Source organism: Strix uralensis, chromosome 26 (assembly GCF_047716275.1).
Source record: "Strix uralensis isolate ZFMK-TIS-50842 chromosome 26, bStrUra1, whole genome shotgun sequence".
Classification (NCBI taxonomy): Eukaryota; Metazoa; Chordata; class Aves; order Strigiformes; family Strigidae; genus Strix; species Strix uralensis.
The window spans coordinates 2,250,611-2,268,266 of NC_133997.1; the positions used below are offsets into that span (position 1 = coordinate 2,250,611).

A 17,656-nucleotide genomic window follows, 5' to 3' on the forward strand; every position below is an offset into this window, starting at 1 on the left:
AACTCAGATGGTTGCATTGAAATACTGTTCAGTGGTTATAGTTGCAAGTCCAAGCTGAAATTCTATCACTGCACAAGCTGGCCTGTCGCGGGGTGCAGGCAGGACCAGAAGTCACCATCAGCACTCCAAGCACACGCACTGTGTAGGGTTTTTGGAGTTGCAAGTGTCATTCACAGAGTGCTTCCGTAACATAAACTATTTAGTGTCTTACTGCAGGGAGAAAGTGAAAGGTCTCCGTAGGCAGAATTTTGAGGTTCTGGTGAAAACTGCAGCAAGGAAGCCAGGAAGATTAAAGTTTACTGCTGCGTGACAGTAATAAAGCATGTATTATTTTGGAACATTTGTGATTACAATTTAAAGTTAATAGGGTGAGTTTCACCATCAGACTGAAAGGCTGAACAGCTCTGATGGTGCTACAGCAGTACAGTAAGCCACACACAACCGAACAGAAAAGCACTGGAACATGTTTTAGTAGTTGTCAATTCCAAACATTTAATAGAATGTAGGTTCACTAGAGCAGGTCTGGAACCAAAATATTTTAAGATCATTAATGAAAAACCAAAACCTTAATGCACTTTTTTGCTTAAGCCAGACATGAAAACCAGGTACCACAGCAACCGGACATTAAATAGTTCCCACAAAAATATTTAATTTCCACAGTATTTTCTTTCAACATCTTTAGTGAATTTTGTAGAACTTTACAGGAAACAGTACATAATGCAATATACAGAATAACAGATCAGCTTTAACGTCTTCTTTCTTTTTTTTTTTAAACTTCCCCCCCCTTATTTAATTATCCTGGTCACTCTGTAGTAACTACACAGTCGTCCTTTTTACATTAACATTTCCATGTGGAAAGTGGAATTTCAGAATGTTCAGCACTGCACCCCTTCCAGGATACAATGACTGGGGTAACTGGACACAAGTCCAACAAACTACTGAAGCATTTTACATACAATATATACATGGGTAGCACATTCTGCAGCTTACTGAGGCTGGGACAACATAGACAATTCAGGGAAGAACCACAGTACCAATGACTAGCGTCCTATGTTAGAATGCTTGAAAAAAATCATTCCAAACATTCGAGTCATCACATGATTAATATCCACTGATGGGATTATCAGCATGTGTGATTTGCCTATATTGGGTTCCAACACACAGATTCTCGTGAACATTCTGCAAAACAGTTACTTCCATGTCATCATAGTCTTAGCATGAGGAATAGCAATTAAAGAGTTTTCATACAAAAAGCACATGTAAGTGAAAGTCCATGAGAAGACAGCACATTCCCTGTGGCATCTGAGAGCTGTGATCCCACAGATAGCAGTTCTCTTTCACCTTAAAGTGCTCAAATGGGATCACATAGCTGAGAAGGTCCAGACCAGTGCCAAATTCCAAGAGAGATTTGGAATGCTAGCACTTGGCCTTTGAGAAACTATTCCCAGGCGCTTCAGTCCCTTAGTGCATCTGTCACACTCACCCACCCCAGCAGGAGAACAGGATAATAAGGGAATTCACCTTCTACTAACTTGTACGTTTCAGTCACCATCTCATCTGAACTCCTGTGAAGAGATGTTTATAATTCAAATTTCTGAGAACACTGAGGTCATGAAATTGCTTGGTATGTACCCCCCTGTTCATCCTAGTTTAGAAGCAGATGGCAGTATGTGTACTGCCTGGATCATTTTCAAATCTGGGATGTTTAACTCTGTTTTGGAAGAGTTTGCAATTTAACTGTATAAAAATACAGTATAGCTGTAGTATTGCTCTGAAAAGCACTTTTGCAAACTTTTTCTGTACACACTGGTAATAACATTACCAGATAATATAATACATATTTAAAATAAAAAAGGAACTCTTTTAATAAGTCTGAACACTAAAGTCTAAATAGCTTGTTTAAAACAAAACACTGTGACCCAGGAAAATTTTGCTTGCATGGTTAAATTATAGCAGCATGGTTACTGGCTTTTCAAGGAAATTCTTGAATTCAGCAAGCCACTGTGCTCCAACTGCTCCATCTACAACACGATGGTCACAGCTAAGTGTAACAGACATCACACTAGCCACATCAAATCTGTAAGAAAAAAAAAAAAAAGACAAATGTTAACACAATCCTCTGCAAGTCAGTGCCACTAACAAAGCAAAAAAGCTTTTATCAGAGAACCAGCAATAGGAGTTGGTGCTAGGTAACAGAGGGTTCTCCCTGTGGACTTCTAAAAAAGATTACACTAGACAGCAGATCACATTCATTCCTTTTCTACAATTAAGAAACACATTTGTATGTTCCCTTTACAACAGGAAGCTCCTCTTTCTTTGGATCACAAGAAGAGCCCAACATGATTAAAGAAGGAGCCATTTTAACCAGCAACCTCCGGTTTCCCCACGTATCAGCGATAGATATCTAGGACTGTTAACAAGTTCAAATAATCCCAAACGTGCTCCTGGGTCTATGCTAATTCAAGCTCCAGACAAGGTGATATTACATACAGGACACTTGAATTATAATCCATCCCTTAGGTTTTCCTTAAAGGCAAATTTAAGCTGTTAAAAGAGGAACAGGTGCCTAAACTGTTGTGGATCCCAGACGCTTTTCCACAGTTTAACCCTACCCCTCGAAGAAAGAAACAGCATTTCATTAACTTCCAAAGAAGTTGCAAGAATAAATGTATGGCAGATCATTCCTCAGGCACCATGTTTCTCTTTAACACCTGTGTGACCCTTTCATACAAGATGTCACTGCACTTCTTCAGAAGGTACTGAAAGCAGTATGTCAACAATTAATTTTGTTTTTTAAATTATAATCTAATGGAAGTGTTAGAAAACTAGCCATTATTTCAGAGTTTGAATTCAGAAGCTCAGTATATACAGAATCAGATGAATACTTACCCTTTCTCATTATCAGCTGGCACTAGCCTTTTCTCTGAGGAACCAACTGCAAGGATGCAGGCTTGAGGTGGATTGATTATGGCAGAGAAATTCTTAATCCCATACATTCCTAAATTGGAAATTGTGAAAGTACCACCCTACAAGAAAAACACATTCATAGTCAAATTCGCAAAAGCTGTTTCATGTGGAATATTAATGAACATGGCTGAAACATCACAAAATAGGCTTTGCTCATTCTGAACAGGGCTTCTGAACAGAAGTGAAGGGCAGCAGTGTTTAACAGCAATCTGAGTTTCTCACCTGGAATTCATGAGGCTGAAGTTTACCTTCTCGGGCTTTAGTTGCCAAAGAAACCACATCCTTACTAATGGAAGCCAGGCCCTTTATATGTGCATTAAACACAATAGGGGTTATAAGCCCTGCAGGAGTACTAACTGCAACGCTAACATCCACTACGTGATTTCTGCAAGACACAAGGGGGATGCCAGTTACTTTAGCAAGATAACAAAAAAAATTTTCAGCACTGTTCAGACAACTCTAAATTAATATTAATTCTGCAACAATTATTTCACCTTGCACACTAGCCTTAGATGCAAAGTTCTTAGCACTTTAACGACAGCCCCTCAACCTTTGCATTATACCTGTTCCCCTCCCTCCTCAAATCCCAGAAGTCTGCTATTTAGCCATGAACAAAGAAAGTTTCTGGCTTCGACCGTACCATAAACTTACTGCCTAATAACTGTGTCCATCCATGAAGAATTTGCCTCAGGCACCTTCAAGCATGCCAGAGCAGAAGCTTTAATTATGAAGTCATTGACAGAAAGCTTAATGTTATCTGAGACCTCCTGTAAATAAAGAGATTTGAGGCGTCAGTTTGTCTCTTACACATTAACTCTATTAACTTGGATAGTCACTGCCGTGCAGCCTTGTTTAGAGAAAACATTAGAAAATGATCACACTACTTGTAAGCATTAATATTTGAAGTGCATGAATACATCTCCTTCATCATTTAAGAAGGCACAATCTTTTTTAATGTCTGTTTTTCCCCAAACTTGGCTTAAAGTTATTATTTTGCTTGAATTTCTACCCTTTTTACCCTTAAAAACCTTTTTACCCTTTTACCCTACTTTCCAGCTGGAAGAATCAAACACCACCAAGCAGAGCACAAAGCGGCCCTCTTAGGGAAGTCAGAAATCAGCGCATGGGTAACAAGTCTTATTCTGTCACAGACAGTTCAGAACTGATCCACAACAGGTAGAAATGGCCCTGAAAAGACTATTTTTTTCCAAGCCAAAATGGCATTATCAACAATAAGCAGGGTGGGCAAACCTGGGAGAAAATGCAGCTTTCCCCACACACACATTCTCACCATGCCTAAATGCTTTACCTGATTGAGTTCTTTCCTTAGCACCAGTACTTCTCCCATGTTTATATCAACAGAAAGGTAGTAGTGAGGTATTGTTTGTTTAGACTGCATCAACCGCTGAGCAATGACCTGCAGGTATACAATAGAAACAATGAAAATAAATCAATTTGGAAAATTCACAGCTGCAAATAATGACCTCGGAAAGGAATAAAATCTTCCTACCCTCCGAATGTTGCTGATCGGGATATCTGTGAAGGTCCCCACTGGTGCTGCTGCAACTGCAGCAGCTGCAGGAACTGCCTCTAGTGCTGGAGCCTGCGATCAGAGAAACACAGCATAATTCACAGGACTACCCAAATACCAGTTGTACAGAATAATCCGGTATGTGGGACGAGTGCTGAGACTAAGTTGCCTCTTGCTTAAGAGCAGCAGATATTTCTACTCTCTATCCTCACCTCTCCAGTACCCACTAGGTTTCTTAGAAGTCCTATATTCAATTATTAAATTGGATGAGTTAGAAATGCAACACTGATACACACTGCTACGAAGCTGCCAGAGTAGTAAGTCCTGATAGATGGTTGTTTTACGTACAGCAGAGAGGTATGCTAGAGGGCACTCTCAAACTGCACTTGGCCACATCCCTTCCAGCAGCACACAAAGCAACACTTTCATTATCTCCTATAAATGACAAGCAAAGGTATAAGAACAGACTTGTGGACAGGCTGTTGGATCATAAGTCTGGCTTTCATTCTCATTGCCTCTTTTCAGTAATGTTAGATCAGCAGGGACTGAGTTTACCTCAATCCATAACAATGTAGCAACCAAATGAAGGGTTGGGAGCACACTTTTTTTTTTTTCCCCCTCAGTGAAATACCAAAAGCACAAATAAAGGAAGAAAACTTTGTTCGTGTTTCTGACAGGTTAAGCTTTACAACCTAACAGTCACCATAGCCCACATAGCATCATAACTCAACCAGTCCAGCAATAACAGTTCCATATAGTTACTGCATTTCTACAGAGCATTTCCATCACCATAATAAAATATCCATTCTTGCAGACCTCAAGCCTACTCACCGGAGCAGCCTTTGGTGGCACAAATGACTCCACATCTTTCTTTGTGATTCTACCATCTGGTCCAGTACCTAAAAGGGTCAAAGAAAAACATAAGAGGATTTCAATTATTTGCAACAGGGCATTGCTTCTAAAGGCACCAGTTTTATTCAACAGGGGTAAGTCACTTAACACAACCACTGGTGAGGACAGCTGCATAGTCAGCAAGTCTCTGACAGGGATGAAAGAAAAGAACAGGCAAGTATGTACCTAGAGGGACAGACACTTGATAGTGAGAGCAAGGAAGCGGAACGGCAACCTACCTTTCACTTGGGCAAGGTCAATTCCTTTTTCTGCTGCCATTTTCTTTGCCAGGGGACTAACCAGGATCCTTCCTTTCCGGGGAGGTGGCCCAGCTGTGGGGACTGCTGGAGTAGAAGGAACAGCAGGCTGGGGAGGAGCAGCAGCAGGAGTTGCCACCACCTTAACAGAATCAAAGCCATTAGCTTTGGGATCACTCAGCAAAAGCTTCGAAGGTACAGTAAGAGAACAGGACCATCTAATTACCAGTCAAGAGAATAGCAAAAACAGTCACTAATCTGAAAGAATTTTCAGATTCAGAGAAGTTTCCCAGTTGCAGATATTAAATCAAAAACTTCCTGGGAAGGAGGCCAACTAAGCTGCTGAACTATACACCCAAAAAAGGTGAAATAAATAACTTATGCTCCCAATTTTCAAGGATGAGGCATTAGAACTGGCAGAGCAAGAGGCTGGAGAAGAGATCATAATGAATGACCATCTGCTCCAGTTTCTGGAGGGCAACTAGCGATCACTCGGTCACCTATCACCAACACGTGTTAGCCTTGCATTCAAAGAATCATAAATGTTAATGTTGGAGCCTGGGCTTCACACGATCAAACCAGCAGAACAGTTCAGATCAGACTTCTTAACGGTCCCTGTAACTTTTCTCACATGCCAAGAATGGTTCTTACTAGTGGAGGAGGAGGAGGAGGAGGAGGAGCAGCTTGTGCCTTCATGTCAGTTACTGCAGTGTCTTGGTAATCAGCAAAGGCTGGAATATCCTCCTCTTTCTCCACAATGATGCAGAGAGTTGTTCCTAATGGCACATCTCTTGTTCCTTCAGGCACCAAGATTTTTGCCAAGTAGCCTTCTTCCTGCACTTCAAAGCCTGTAAGGGAAAGAAATAAAACTGGTTTGGTGCCCGATGCAGCTGAAGAGTTCCTCTAAATGCTGCTTCTAAAGACTTCGGTAGCTAAAGCGCTGTCCTGTATTTAGTAGGTAAGATAATCCTTTTCAGTGCAATTAGCAGGGAAGCATCTCCATGCACTGTACATTACTAAGAGGTATTTGATGAAGAAATAGAAGTGTTTTAGAAGCTCCAACGTTTAGCTCTTCAATGGATTGAGAAGTTAACAAAATTTCTTTTAGTTGCCCCACAGCTTCACACCCTGAGCAGCCAGGAGAACAGCTGGCACAGAGGCTACTCTGGATCCGCCCCTTTTAAGGGCACCTCATCCATTCTTGACTTTGGAGTTGACTCACCTATTGTGGCTTTATCTGTCTCAATTTCTGCCAGTAAGTCTCCCTCATTCAGTTTTTCCCCAACCTTCTTCTCCCATCTCTGCACTGTGCCCATTGTCATGGTAGGCGACAGGGCAGGGAGAGTGACCTGTGAGGCCAGAGAATACAAGAGAATCAGATTCTGGTAATCCAAAAGGAACACAGTTTGAACTCCTGACTAAATGATGCCAACCTAAAGAAGTTGCCAGCCTTTAATGCACTCCTAGATCTGGCTCCATTACAGCAAATCACAGTGCTGTCCCATATTGCTAGTTTGGCTTCTTTTATCAAGGCCTAAGCAAGAAAACAAGCAAAAGCAAAGAGCATGAAATCTATATATCAAAATAATTATTAACACCACCACATTGGGAGTATCTTGCAGCTGCTATCTGCAAGGCTAAAAGGAAGGCTGAAGCAAGTCACTTTGCCTGTGACAAACAGGTTTGGCCCCTTTAAAAGCCATACAGACGTCTTCCAACAAGCACTCAGAGATGCACATTGCTGTGCACAAACACAACACGCGTGAGCACAGAGCAAAACTGAACGGATAAGGCAAGCGGTGGGAAGTAAGCAAGTTTAGTAGCTAAAACACAAGTCAGATTAAGAAGCCTTTAATTAATTCTTTGTTCAATTACTGACTGCGTAACATCTCAGACAAACCAGTTCCCACATGTCATCTGTGGAATGAGGTTTAGTATTTCAGGTTTTCTTTTTCAAACAAATGTTAGAAATACCCCACTACAAAGTGCTCAAATACAACAACAGTGGATATACACTTCAGTATCTAAGCAAGGTAAAAAGATTATCCTCAAATACATCTCATTATTAGTCACCCACACACACATCTGGTGTGTTCATCAGAGTATTCACAGACTTGAGTTCTGCTCTGAGACGTGAGCAGGGCCTTCAGAGCTTATTCACACTTAACACCAGGTCTTTTTATACCAGAACTGTCCAAATAATGCAAAAGTAGCAGGTTTTTCTAGACTGCTGGAGACAAGTCTCTCCTCTACTAGCAGCTGGGATACTACAATAATTTTCTGACAAAAAGCTTTCTGGGACCTCCCCAAACACCTGCATGCAACAGTTCAACTGGCAGATACTCCTGCAATTATAGCTAGTAACTACCGGTAGTAACTGGAGCTAGCAATGCCAAAGACAGAAAAAGAGTGTAACAAGCCTTAAATCATCAGCAACGCTCTCTTACCTGCATATGAGGAGGATAAGAGCTGCCAGGAGCCTGAGGAGAAGGCTGAGTTGGTGGTGAGGGAGCTGCAGCTTGAGGGGGAGGCACTGAGGCTGCAGGGGGAGCAGATGCTGCAGAATCCAGAGTATAATTTTTAAAGGCATCAACATATTCAGGCCTAGAAGGAAACACAGAACCACAAAACCAGTCAGATGACTGTCTGCAAGCCAAGGCACACAAGAAGCCCCAAGAGAGAAAATTCAACTCAAGGTTTAGCAACATACATACTTTTCTACTGTGATACATATTATGGCCCCAATAGGAACATCTCTTGTTCCTTCTGGCACCAGGATCTTGGCCAAGTAGCATTCCTCCACACTCTCAAAGCCAACTGTTGCTTTGTCTGTCTCCACCTTTGAGAGAGAACAAGATATTACGGCAACAGAAAAAGATCAGTGAGCTCAGAGCCTTCCAGTCTGACAGCGTAGGGTCACAACACACACAGTTCTGGAAAAATTACCCTGTGGCACCAGCTATAGGAAAGCATGCTCTCCAACAGGTTACATGCTGCTACTGCTCAGAAAGAGGAAAAGCAGCAACCAGCTTTGAAAGGCTTGTTCCCAACAGCATCTGTTGGGATCTGTGATCTTTAACCCAAGATCTGTGTTCAAGTGAGAACCCAGGATGCACATGCAGCTCATTAGAAATGCAGCACAGCCTGTGCTCCCAGGATACCTCTGCTATGAGCTCCCCTTCACCGATCTTGTCACCCTCCTTCTTTTCCCAGCGTGCAATGGTGCCCATCTGCATCGTGGGGGACAGAGCTGGCAAGGCCACCTGTGAGGAATAGGGCAGTGTTACAACCCAGACAGCTCTAACAGTGGGAACTCCACGTACAGGGCACAGGCTGGGACAGGGGGGCACAAAGGAGAGCCTATCTGCACATCCCCAGCAGGTCAGAACTGCCTCCAACCTGCCGGTAAGACCCCAGGGCAAACCAATATTGGGCTGCTAAGATGGGGCTGACCAAGAAAGGGAGAAGCTATGCTGGGGGACCCAGAGGGGTACAGGGAAAAAAGACTAGGGGTAAAGGAGGTGGTAGTCGGTGACAGTACACGGATTAGGGGCAGGGTGGCAGCAAGGGTATGAGAATTGCGAGAGTGGGGAAAGAAGAGCTACAGTTCCCCAGGGCAAACTGAGCTGCTCGGTGAGGGGAAGCAAGACCTGAAGAGAGAAAGTGAAGGGGCTGCCCCCGAGGCGGGGGGAGGGGACGGGACGGACGAGTCTGTCCTCTGGGGGACCCCAGTGAATATAGAGGCACGAACATCAGGGGGTGTGGGGGGCACCCTGGCTGCCTAGGGTGGGGGGAGGGGGGAGGCTCTCACCTTCTGGTGTGCCGGGAGACTGCAGCAGCGGCACGGGACGAGCCGGGGCCAAGCAGAGAGCAGCAGGAGCCCTTCAGGCCGGTGCATGGGGCGGCCCCACGCTGGGCCGCAGCCCAACGGCACAGCCCCGACCCCTACCGCCGCGCCGCGGCCAGCCCCAGCGGCACTAAGCGCTCGGCAGCTCCGCACCAGACCGGGAGCTCCCGCCGAGCCCCGGGCTACGCGTCGCACCAACACCCGCCACATGCTGGAGCCGGAGCCGGAGCCGCGGCCCCGCCGCCGCTCGGTGACCTCCTCTGTCCGGGCACGGCGCCGCACAGCGCCGCGCGACACCACCGCGCTGCCGTAAAGCACGGCGGGGCGGGATCGCCGTGTAATGGCGCCGCGCAGGGTGCGCGGCTTCACTGCGCAGCGGCGGGACGGCCGGGGGGAGCGCGGCGAGGGCCGGGCGGTGCCGTGGGGGCTGCAGGAGCCCCCCCCTAGGCCGAGGAGGCTACCTGGGGGCTGTCCCCGGCGGTCCCGCTGTCTGCCCCAAGGCAGCAGCGCGGACCGGGCCTGTTGTGCTCCCGCGGGGGGCCGGAGGCCCCTTGGGGCACTCGGGAGACGCGCGTGTTCGTGCCCACTCGTAACGCGGCGCGACCCCAGAAGGGGGTAGGGGAGCCTGGTGGGTAAAAGCTGCAGCCTCGCAGTTCGCGTCTGTGACAGGAGCTTGTCCCCAGCAAGAAAATCGGGCTCTGAGCCAAACCAGTATGTCGTATCTTCGTGTAACACCCACCCAAAACTGCAACAGGCCCACTTGGATTCTCCCTGTCACTATCCCATGGCCTAGATTTTAACAAGATCCCAGTTCTGTATGGGAACACATAAATCCAGAAGCTATTCTGTGCCGGGATTCAGCAGCCCAGGTTCCCCCAAACAAAGACTTCCCCTACATGCTTTAAAATGGTGTTTGCAAGGCGGTGGAAAGCACAAGGGCAGAGGGGATGCTCCTAAGCACATGGGACTTACCTTGACTGAGCTCAGCCAGGTGCAGCCGTTTACACAACCTTGGGGGTTGAAACAGTGAAATTTGCTCTTGCCAAGGCAGCTGAGCAGAGCTCATGTTTCAATTTTGCATTGTTCATGCTAGTTTTAATAGTAAATGCTAATTTTACTAACACTCAAAGCCTGCTCTTCAGGGCATGTGATTCTAAGTTTGCTAATTGCACAAGTAGTAGAAAATCTACGCTTTCCTAAAACATCGCGGAAAAGTGATAGAAAAGGTTTTCTCCAGGACCTATGGGAGGCTAACCTTAAGTGTTCCAAGCGATTTATGCACTGTATCCCTATCTGTGCCTTATCATTCCAAAGCCATCTTCCCCTTTACAAGCACTGAACAGACTCAGTTTGCAACCCTCATTTTATTGAGATAACTGCTTGGATTAGTGTCCACTAATCCAAGTCTTATCCAGCCACGTATGTCTGGTTTAGATGTACAGATAAAGCTTCATTTTCCTAGAGAACAGGCTTTAGAATAACTGCCCTTTCTAAGAGATGAATGCAAACATTGGTTTCTATGAAAATATAATTTTACACAGAGCATGTACATTACAAAAGCAAGCTACAAGTACAGGAATAGGAAAGTAACTTTGCAGAAAGTTGGACAGACATAAACAGATTCAAAAGAGTGAAAAATACAAGTCCTGGGTATGATGTTAAGAGTGCATCCCCAGAATAAATCGACTGAAGTCAGGGTTATAGCAGTGCCAAACTGATTTAAAACCAGCATCTTTTGCTTTTATCAGAGAGAAACATCTGGTCAACGGCTTTTCCACCTGATACCTCTTATCCCCATGCCTAATATTCCGTACCTCCTCCAGACCCCTTTCTGTCAATCACACAAAGGTAAAAAGTCTGAAGAAGGCTGTGTCAGTGTCAGTACAGAAATAAAGCTGAACCCGAACTGTTTATGTTTGCAGCTTATCAGAGCAGCAGCCCTTCAGCTTCAGTGACAGCAACTCCAGCAATTCTACCTTCGCTATCGCAGAGGGGAGCTGCATATAGGAACCCAAGAACAGAGCACTGCTATCAGTTCTGTCTCAGGGGATGTCTTCTTTTGTCCTAGCTTACATGTGACGTTAGCACGGATGAAAGGTATGTACCTTTCTGCCAGCCCCAAAAAGCAAGCATTTTGTCCAGTCTTGCTCCTCCTCAAATATAGCCCATTGTTGCTCTGGAGAGCCTGTGTTTCCATATGGGGTTCAGTGCTTGGCTCTCTGGTGGCAGTAAGAATATTAAATGTGACCATGGTTAGTCATTTGAACCGATCTAAGAACAAAAACAGGCTGTCTCCTGTATCAGCTAACAACTGTTTTCTTCATAGGAAAACTGGATAGCTACGGGCCAGTGGATTGAACACGTATCCATTAGAACCTCTGATCATATTAACAGCCTCCTATGTCTTCAGTGCTCCAAAACCAAACTGCTCATCTTTGAGTAGCAGAGAGGGATATGGAACTGGCAACTGCAGACCTTGAAAATGGTCTTAATTTTCTCCATAAAATTCTACCCTGGGTGCATGGCTCTTGTTGAAATAAAATTGATGAGCAAAACCTGAAGAAAGAAACACTTGAGAAAAATTTGCAATTCAAATACAATTGATTTCAGTATAACAACCCCATGCTCTCTTTACCAGCTCACTAGAGATCATGCAACAGAGAAACTATTTCCAGGGAGGAAGAAAAATCTGTTTCTTTTCCAAGAGAGATGTATTCCCCCTCTGCAGCCCACTGACGAACTTGTTCATTGATGAACTTTCCTACTGCTGTCTGTGAGGAGAAAGTCACCATAACAAATTGTCCAGAACAGAAGGCATGTTGTGTTGGGCCAGCGTGGCACAGAGCCACATAAAAGCCTTGAGCTATTTCCTGGACAGTGAAGCAGTGAGAAAATAAATAGTATTGTTGCTGCCTATTAAAGCTGGCAAAAATATAAAACCCAGTAGGAACTAGTTGGATTTCCATAGTAAAATAAAGTTGAACCCAGTGTTGTGTTAACAGGACACGATACAAAACATCTCAGCATCCACTAGAAAGTGAGTAAAACACAGTATAATGCGTGCAGAAATATACAGAAAGCACTTGCACTAGTATAAAAATATTCACAGTCCTCAGACAAATGTAAACTGGTACAAAATAATTCCAAGAACAGGAACATGTTTACAAAAGGACATGTCAATATAAAACAGTAAAACCAGGTTCACCCTCTCCTAGCCTCATGCACAGCACAGACACACAGGTAGTCCACAGACGGGCCACATGTACCAAGAATGAGCAGAGCCTTGACTTGCCATTTGACCTTCTAAGTCAACAGTGTCTGTTGCACATCGCAGCCACACTCTGGAAGTACAGCTGACCGGCAGCAGAAGGGCAGAGACAGGCAATGCAGAAACAAACAAAAAACCCCACAAAACTGAAAAGAAAAACCCACTCACAGGGATTTTAGGGCCTGTTCTTTCCTAAGCAGTCATTTATTTCCTGATCCTTCAGGCACCCCAGGAGCAGGCATACCAGGAAACTGGTGGTGTAATCGATGGGGTTTATCCTACTGGTGTGGGTAAGTGTTTGGTGGCCCTGGCAATGAGTGGACAGCAGCACACGGTGATGCCTGTGCACAGGAGGTGACCAACCGTCTGCCTTGCTGAAAGAGGAGAGGGCAGGAGCACAGGGAAAGAGCCTCAACAAGAAGAGGGGTTATAAGTACCTCAGGGAAGTAGCTGATTCCAGCTCCCTCACAAATGAAATCATTCAGCAAATAAGCAAGCACCAAGATCCCACAGTCCCCATGGCAACAAAGCAAACCCAGAGGGCCTCAGAAGTCAGTACAGTTTTGGAGAGCAAGTGGGAAAGTAGGGTTAGGAAATGGAAGCCTGAGTTTGGGAGAAAGGGAGCTTTGCCAAGCTGGTGATCTTTGCTTTAGACGATGTGTAAAACCTCCAGAAGACTGTCTTTCCTCCCCAGGTCAGATTTCTATACTGTCAGTCTGGAATGTCCAGAAAGTTCACTCTGCTCCTGCAGCTTGTGCAAGTCCGGGACCAAAGCTGGTCAAACCTTCGGTCACATAATCTAGTGGCTTCTTCTGACTCATGAAGGCAAAGCTTCATATTTTTGCTATCAGTGCAGATTTATGTAATACCATGTACAACAAACCAGACTTGAAATGCCCAGATCACAGTCTGCAGCACATGTTGCAAGAATGCAGAAGCAGGGAAAGGGAGCAATGCGTCATTAAGGCCTTCAAGGTTCAGTGCACAGGACAAAGCAAGGTCTTTCTTTCCCACAGACCTGTCATTTCAGTCTCAGAACACTGCATTTGGGCATGGAAAGTCAGATGCCAGGCATCCATGCACACAACATGCATTACCCGTTGTTTGCAGAGAAGCCCTCTTTTTTGGCAGCTTGAATTGGACTCCTTCCAGCACACAGGCTTTTTGGTCATTCTTTGAGCTCAGCAGCCAGTTACAGGTTTCCATAGTGACAAGACTTAAAAGCTTGATTAATTCTCCCCATGGTCTTCTTCTACCCAGGCCACAATTTTCCCCTCCCAGCCAGGAATGATGTCATCATCATGGAATACCTACAAAAAAAAAAAGGGGAGTCCAGGCACCACTATTCTACAGTGTAAACAGCATAAGGGACAGGCATTAAGTCAGAACTCCTAGCTCAGATTTCACTACACAGCCCAGAGAATGCATACCTCATCCATCATTCACACGTCTGAGTAATCTTTTCAGGTTTTAGGTGAAAAACAGATTAAGCCCCTTCTTCAACCAGTAACTGTCAAGATTATTATTAGCATGTTTGACAGGAAAGGTAAAATAAGGACAGGAAACATGCCTTTTCTGATCCGTACTACAATCTCCAGCTGTTTCTGCAGAGTGGCTACCTAGTCAGCTGACTGTTCCCAGGGAGGGTAACTCTTTGCACTTGTCTTAATCAGTTTGTGACACGGGAACTATCCCAATAATCTTTAACGAATCCAATCCACACCAATACCAGACTGAGCATAAACAGGGCTGTAATGCAGTACACAAAGGAAAAGATGCCACAAACAGTTATCTCTGAAAAACCTTTGGAAGTAGGAGAATGCTTTTTGAATAAAGCACATTCCCCTCACAAGTGTGTCTCATTGCAGCAGGTTTTATAAAACTACTTGAGGGGCTAGAAGTGTAGTCCAGGTTTTTGCCTCGTGTCCCCTGAGCAATGCTGTGTCACAGACTGTCTTTGCCAATAGTCAGCTCTGTGCCCAAGGGGCTCTGCAGCCCCCAGGCAACTGCAATCACATTCATGTAATTGCCCTGGCTGGGGATGAAAACAGCCCATTTTAGCACCTTACAAGAGGTTTCAGCTGGAATAAAATTAATTTTCTTCCTAGTAGCCAGTATAGTGTTGTGGTTTGGATTTAGGATGAGAATAAATATTGGTAACACACTGATGTTTTAGTTGTTGCTAAGCAGTGTTTATCCTAAGTCAAGGACTTTTCAGCTTTTCATAGAGAGGCTGGGAGTGCACAAGAAGCTGGGAGGGGACTCAGGAAGGACAGCTGACCCATTCCATACCATATAGCGTCATGCTCAGTATATAAACTGGGCGGAGTTAGCCAGGGGGCACTACAGCTCAGGGATTGGCTGGGCATCAGTCAGCAGGTGGTGAGCAACTGTATTGTGCATCACTTGTTTTACGTATTCTATTGTTATTGTTATTTTCCCTTTCTTTTCTGTACTATTAAACTTTATCTCAACCCACAACTTTTACTCTCCCTCCCCTGCTCCTCCGATTCTCTCCCCAATCCTACTGAGGGGGGAGAGTGAGCTAGTGGCTGTGTGGTGCTTAGTTGCTGGCTGGGGTTAAGCCATGACAGGAACTCAATCTACAGCTGTGAAAATAGACATGTCTGTCTGGGGGCAAATTCAAAGATTTTATTAGTTTAGAAGCAAGGTGACCACAGTCTCCAGGGTTGTGTGGTAACACTGAACCCAAAGTGGCTGATAGCTAAATTCCACACTTACCTCCTCCTTGACTGTGCCAAACTCTGGATCCAGGGCTTTGAAGTGGTACCGGTGGGTTCCTTCACGATCGATAGCTACCTTAAAATCCTTCAGAGTCACTTCCCCTAACCTGCAAGGGAAGAGTCTGGCACTATCCCACGGTACATCATTACCAGGTTTAGCTCAAGGGTTACTTCATGAAATGCAGAGCCACAGCACAAGTCTAGCTAGGCATGTGGCACTTTGGCCACAGGGATGTGAAGAGCGTGCCCCTCCAGGAACACGCCTGTCAACCCCAAGGTCCTCTTCAGAGGAAGAACTGCCTCCTGATTTACTAAGAACCACCTCAAAACAGCCTTTTTCACTTTCCCTTTTGCATTGACAACCATAGTTGTTTTGACAGGAGTGTTCTGCACTACATGCCACAATAGAACTGCTTGGCTGCTTTCTCTTGCTCTTGTAAGTTAAAAAAAAAAAAAGAGATGTATCTCTTGGGCCTCTAAAACAAATGCATCAGCTAGGGGACTGCTTTAGGCAATTTCCCCAGACAATTGTATTAAATCCAACACCCAAGTTAAGGCACAGCAAACGTGTGCTCGTTGTCCCGGAAGAGATCAGTCTGAAAGAGACAAGCACCTCCCACATCAGTGTCAGCAAGGCAAAGCCAGACCTCACCTCTTTGGTATGTTGACCATGAAAGGTGTGAGGGAGCGGTCAGTGAAGTACAACACTTTGGTGCAGGCACTGGTGCTCATCATGGGTGTGCTGTGAGAATGAGGCAGTTCTGCAAAGAAAATGGCACAGTCATTGAGGAACAGCCTGTCTCCTGCCACAACAGGAGACAAAAGGGGTGATCTCAGCAAATTTGCCATCACAGCAGAGAACCTGGTGAAGGGAAGAGATTCTTAGCAGGGTGGCTAATCATCCCTGTTGGGAAGGACCAGGTATTCTCCTGCTTACTGGAAAACTTTGCATTTTAAGGTAAGGTCACTATCCAACTGTTGTTAGCATGGAAGATTTGCCTAGCACTGTCCTTCAGGATTAATGTCTCATCCACAGAGGGGCCTGCTGACACCATTTACTCCACAGACACTCTATTCACTACCTCAGCAGTGACAGGAGAACCTTTCTGGAAGAGAAAAGTGACTGAACAGTACCCCATCCAGTACAGCTACATTATCACTGGCCTTTACTTGCGGATGGGTGGAGCAGGATGAAGTTACTGATCATAATCAAGGCAAAAGGTTATCTGCCTCCCCCCCGTGTTCCCATTCTAGTTGGCCAGGATGAGCGTTCGTGCATGGATTTTTCTCTGCTCATTTGTGTTTCTCCATCTCTGGCTACTGCCTTGTTTCCTGCTTCCCTGCAATGCACTGTGCCAAAAGCTGAAGCAGAGGAAGGTTCACACTGAGTGACTCTATAGTTTTAAGATTCCCGGCATGCAAAAAACACTATGGACACCCAGTCAAAGGCTTTCTAATTTAACAATTCTTTGGATCCACCTCTTAGAGCTCTTTACACCCAAGGCATTCTACATTTGTGGCTGCACAACTCTATTTTCCTGCTGCAGTGGAGGGGGATGGAGCTGCTGAAAAGGGAGAGGTATAGTTTGCATGCAGAAAACACATGACTGTGGCTGCTCTAAAACCTGCAGTTTATGGGAGAGGAGGGAGAACCCAGCAAATCCTCCCCACAACCTACTTCAGGCTTCTGAGTTCCTCTCCTACCTTCCTTCACATCTTGTACCTCCAAGGCTACCCTGCTGCTGGACACTACAATACAGCTGAAAGGTGTGGGCTTCTGTCTTTCCCCAGTACCTACAGTCCCCTACAATCTCATAGACTTTCTAGGTGACATTTACAACCAGCATTGGAAAAAATAGCCTTTATGATGAAAAACAAATGTGGAGCTGCTGCAGCTGGAGCCAGGAAACATGGTGCCAGAAAGGGCTGTGCTGTTATGCATGTATGAAAGGAGCTAGACACTGAGGGGGGAACAGAAGAGGCCACTGTACAGTTACCCGTGTCCACTAGATGGTGCAAACCAGCAGAAAAGCTGAAACAACATCACATTTCTCACTCACCCAAGGGGTAATTGTTTGTCAAACTGTATTTATATATAATATTGTTTTATAATATTATATATTTTTATATAATTTAAAAATATTTATATAT

At 44.9% G+C, this 17,656-nt stretch overlaps 2 protein-coding genes across 5 annotated transcripts in view; both read right to left on the reverse strand.

The window, feature by feature from the left end:
- Positions 1-629: 629 nt before the first annotated feature.
- DLAT (dihydrolipoamide S-acetyltransferase) lies at positions 630-9,765 on the reverse strand. Of its 2 annotated transcripts, none has more exons than XM_074851083.1 (14): positions 9,458-9,765; positions 8,808-8,909; positions 8,361-8,485; positions 8,094-8,250; positions 6,869-6,995; positions 6,298-6,494; positions 5,629-5,788; positions 5,330-5,397; positions 4,478-4,570; positions 4,277-4,384; positions 3,619-3,734; positions 3,190-3,352; positions 2,890-3,026; positions 630-2,077 (listed from the first exon to the last, which is right to left on the reverse strand). In XM_074851083.1, the coding sequence occupies exons 1-14, from the start codon at positions 9,701-9,703 to the stop codon at positions 1,948-1,950; spliced, it is 1,929 nt and encodes a 642-aa protein (XP_074707184.1). In that variant the 5' UTR covers positions 9,704-9,765; the 3' UTR covers positions 630-1,947. The 2 variants fall into 2 exon arrangements, with proteins under 2 accessions (XP_074707184.1, XP_074707183.1); XM_074851082.1 differs by having other exon boundaries at positions 5,315-5,397.
- A 1,077-nt stretch (positions 9,766-10,842) lies between these two features.
- The window catches only part of DIXDC1 (DIX domain containing 1), a 39,084-nt gene continuing 32,270 nt past the window's right edge, over positions 10,843-17,656 (reverse strand). For all 3 annotated transcript variants that reach the window (XM_074850984.1, XM_074850983.1, XM_074850985.1), the window contains 3 exons: positions 16,158-16,266; positions 15,504-15,612; positions 10,843-14,071 (listed from right to left, as the gene is read on the reverse strand). In XM_074850984.1, the coding sequence (XP_074707085.1) occupies positions 13,991-14,071; positions 15,504-15,612; positions 16,158-16,266 (299 nt within the window). In that variant the 3' untranslated portion in view covers positions 10,843-13,990. The remainder of the gene's footprint in view (positions 14,072-15,503; positions 15,613-16,157; positions 16,267-17,656) is intronic.

Coding starts and splice junctions, on each gene's coding strand:
- DLAT (XM_074851082.1), bottom strand. CDS start 9,703: ATGTGGCGGGTGTTGGTGCGACGCGTAGCCCGGGGCTCGGCGGGAGCT. Junction 4,385..4,477: donor CGATCAGCAACATTCGGAGG/GTAGGAAGATTT, acceptor GTATACCTGCAG/GTCATTGCTCAGCGGTTGAT. Junction 3,027..3,189: donor TTCAGCCTCATGAATTCCAG/GTGAGAAACTCA, acceptor TTTTTCTTGTAG/GGTGGTACTTTCACAATTTC.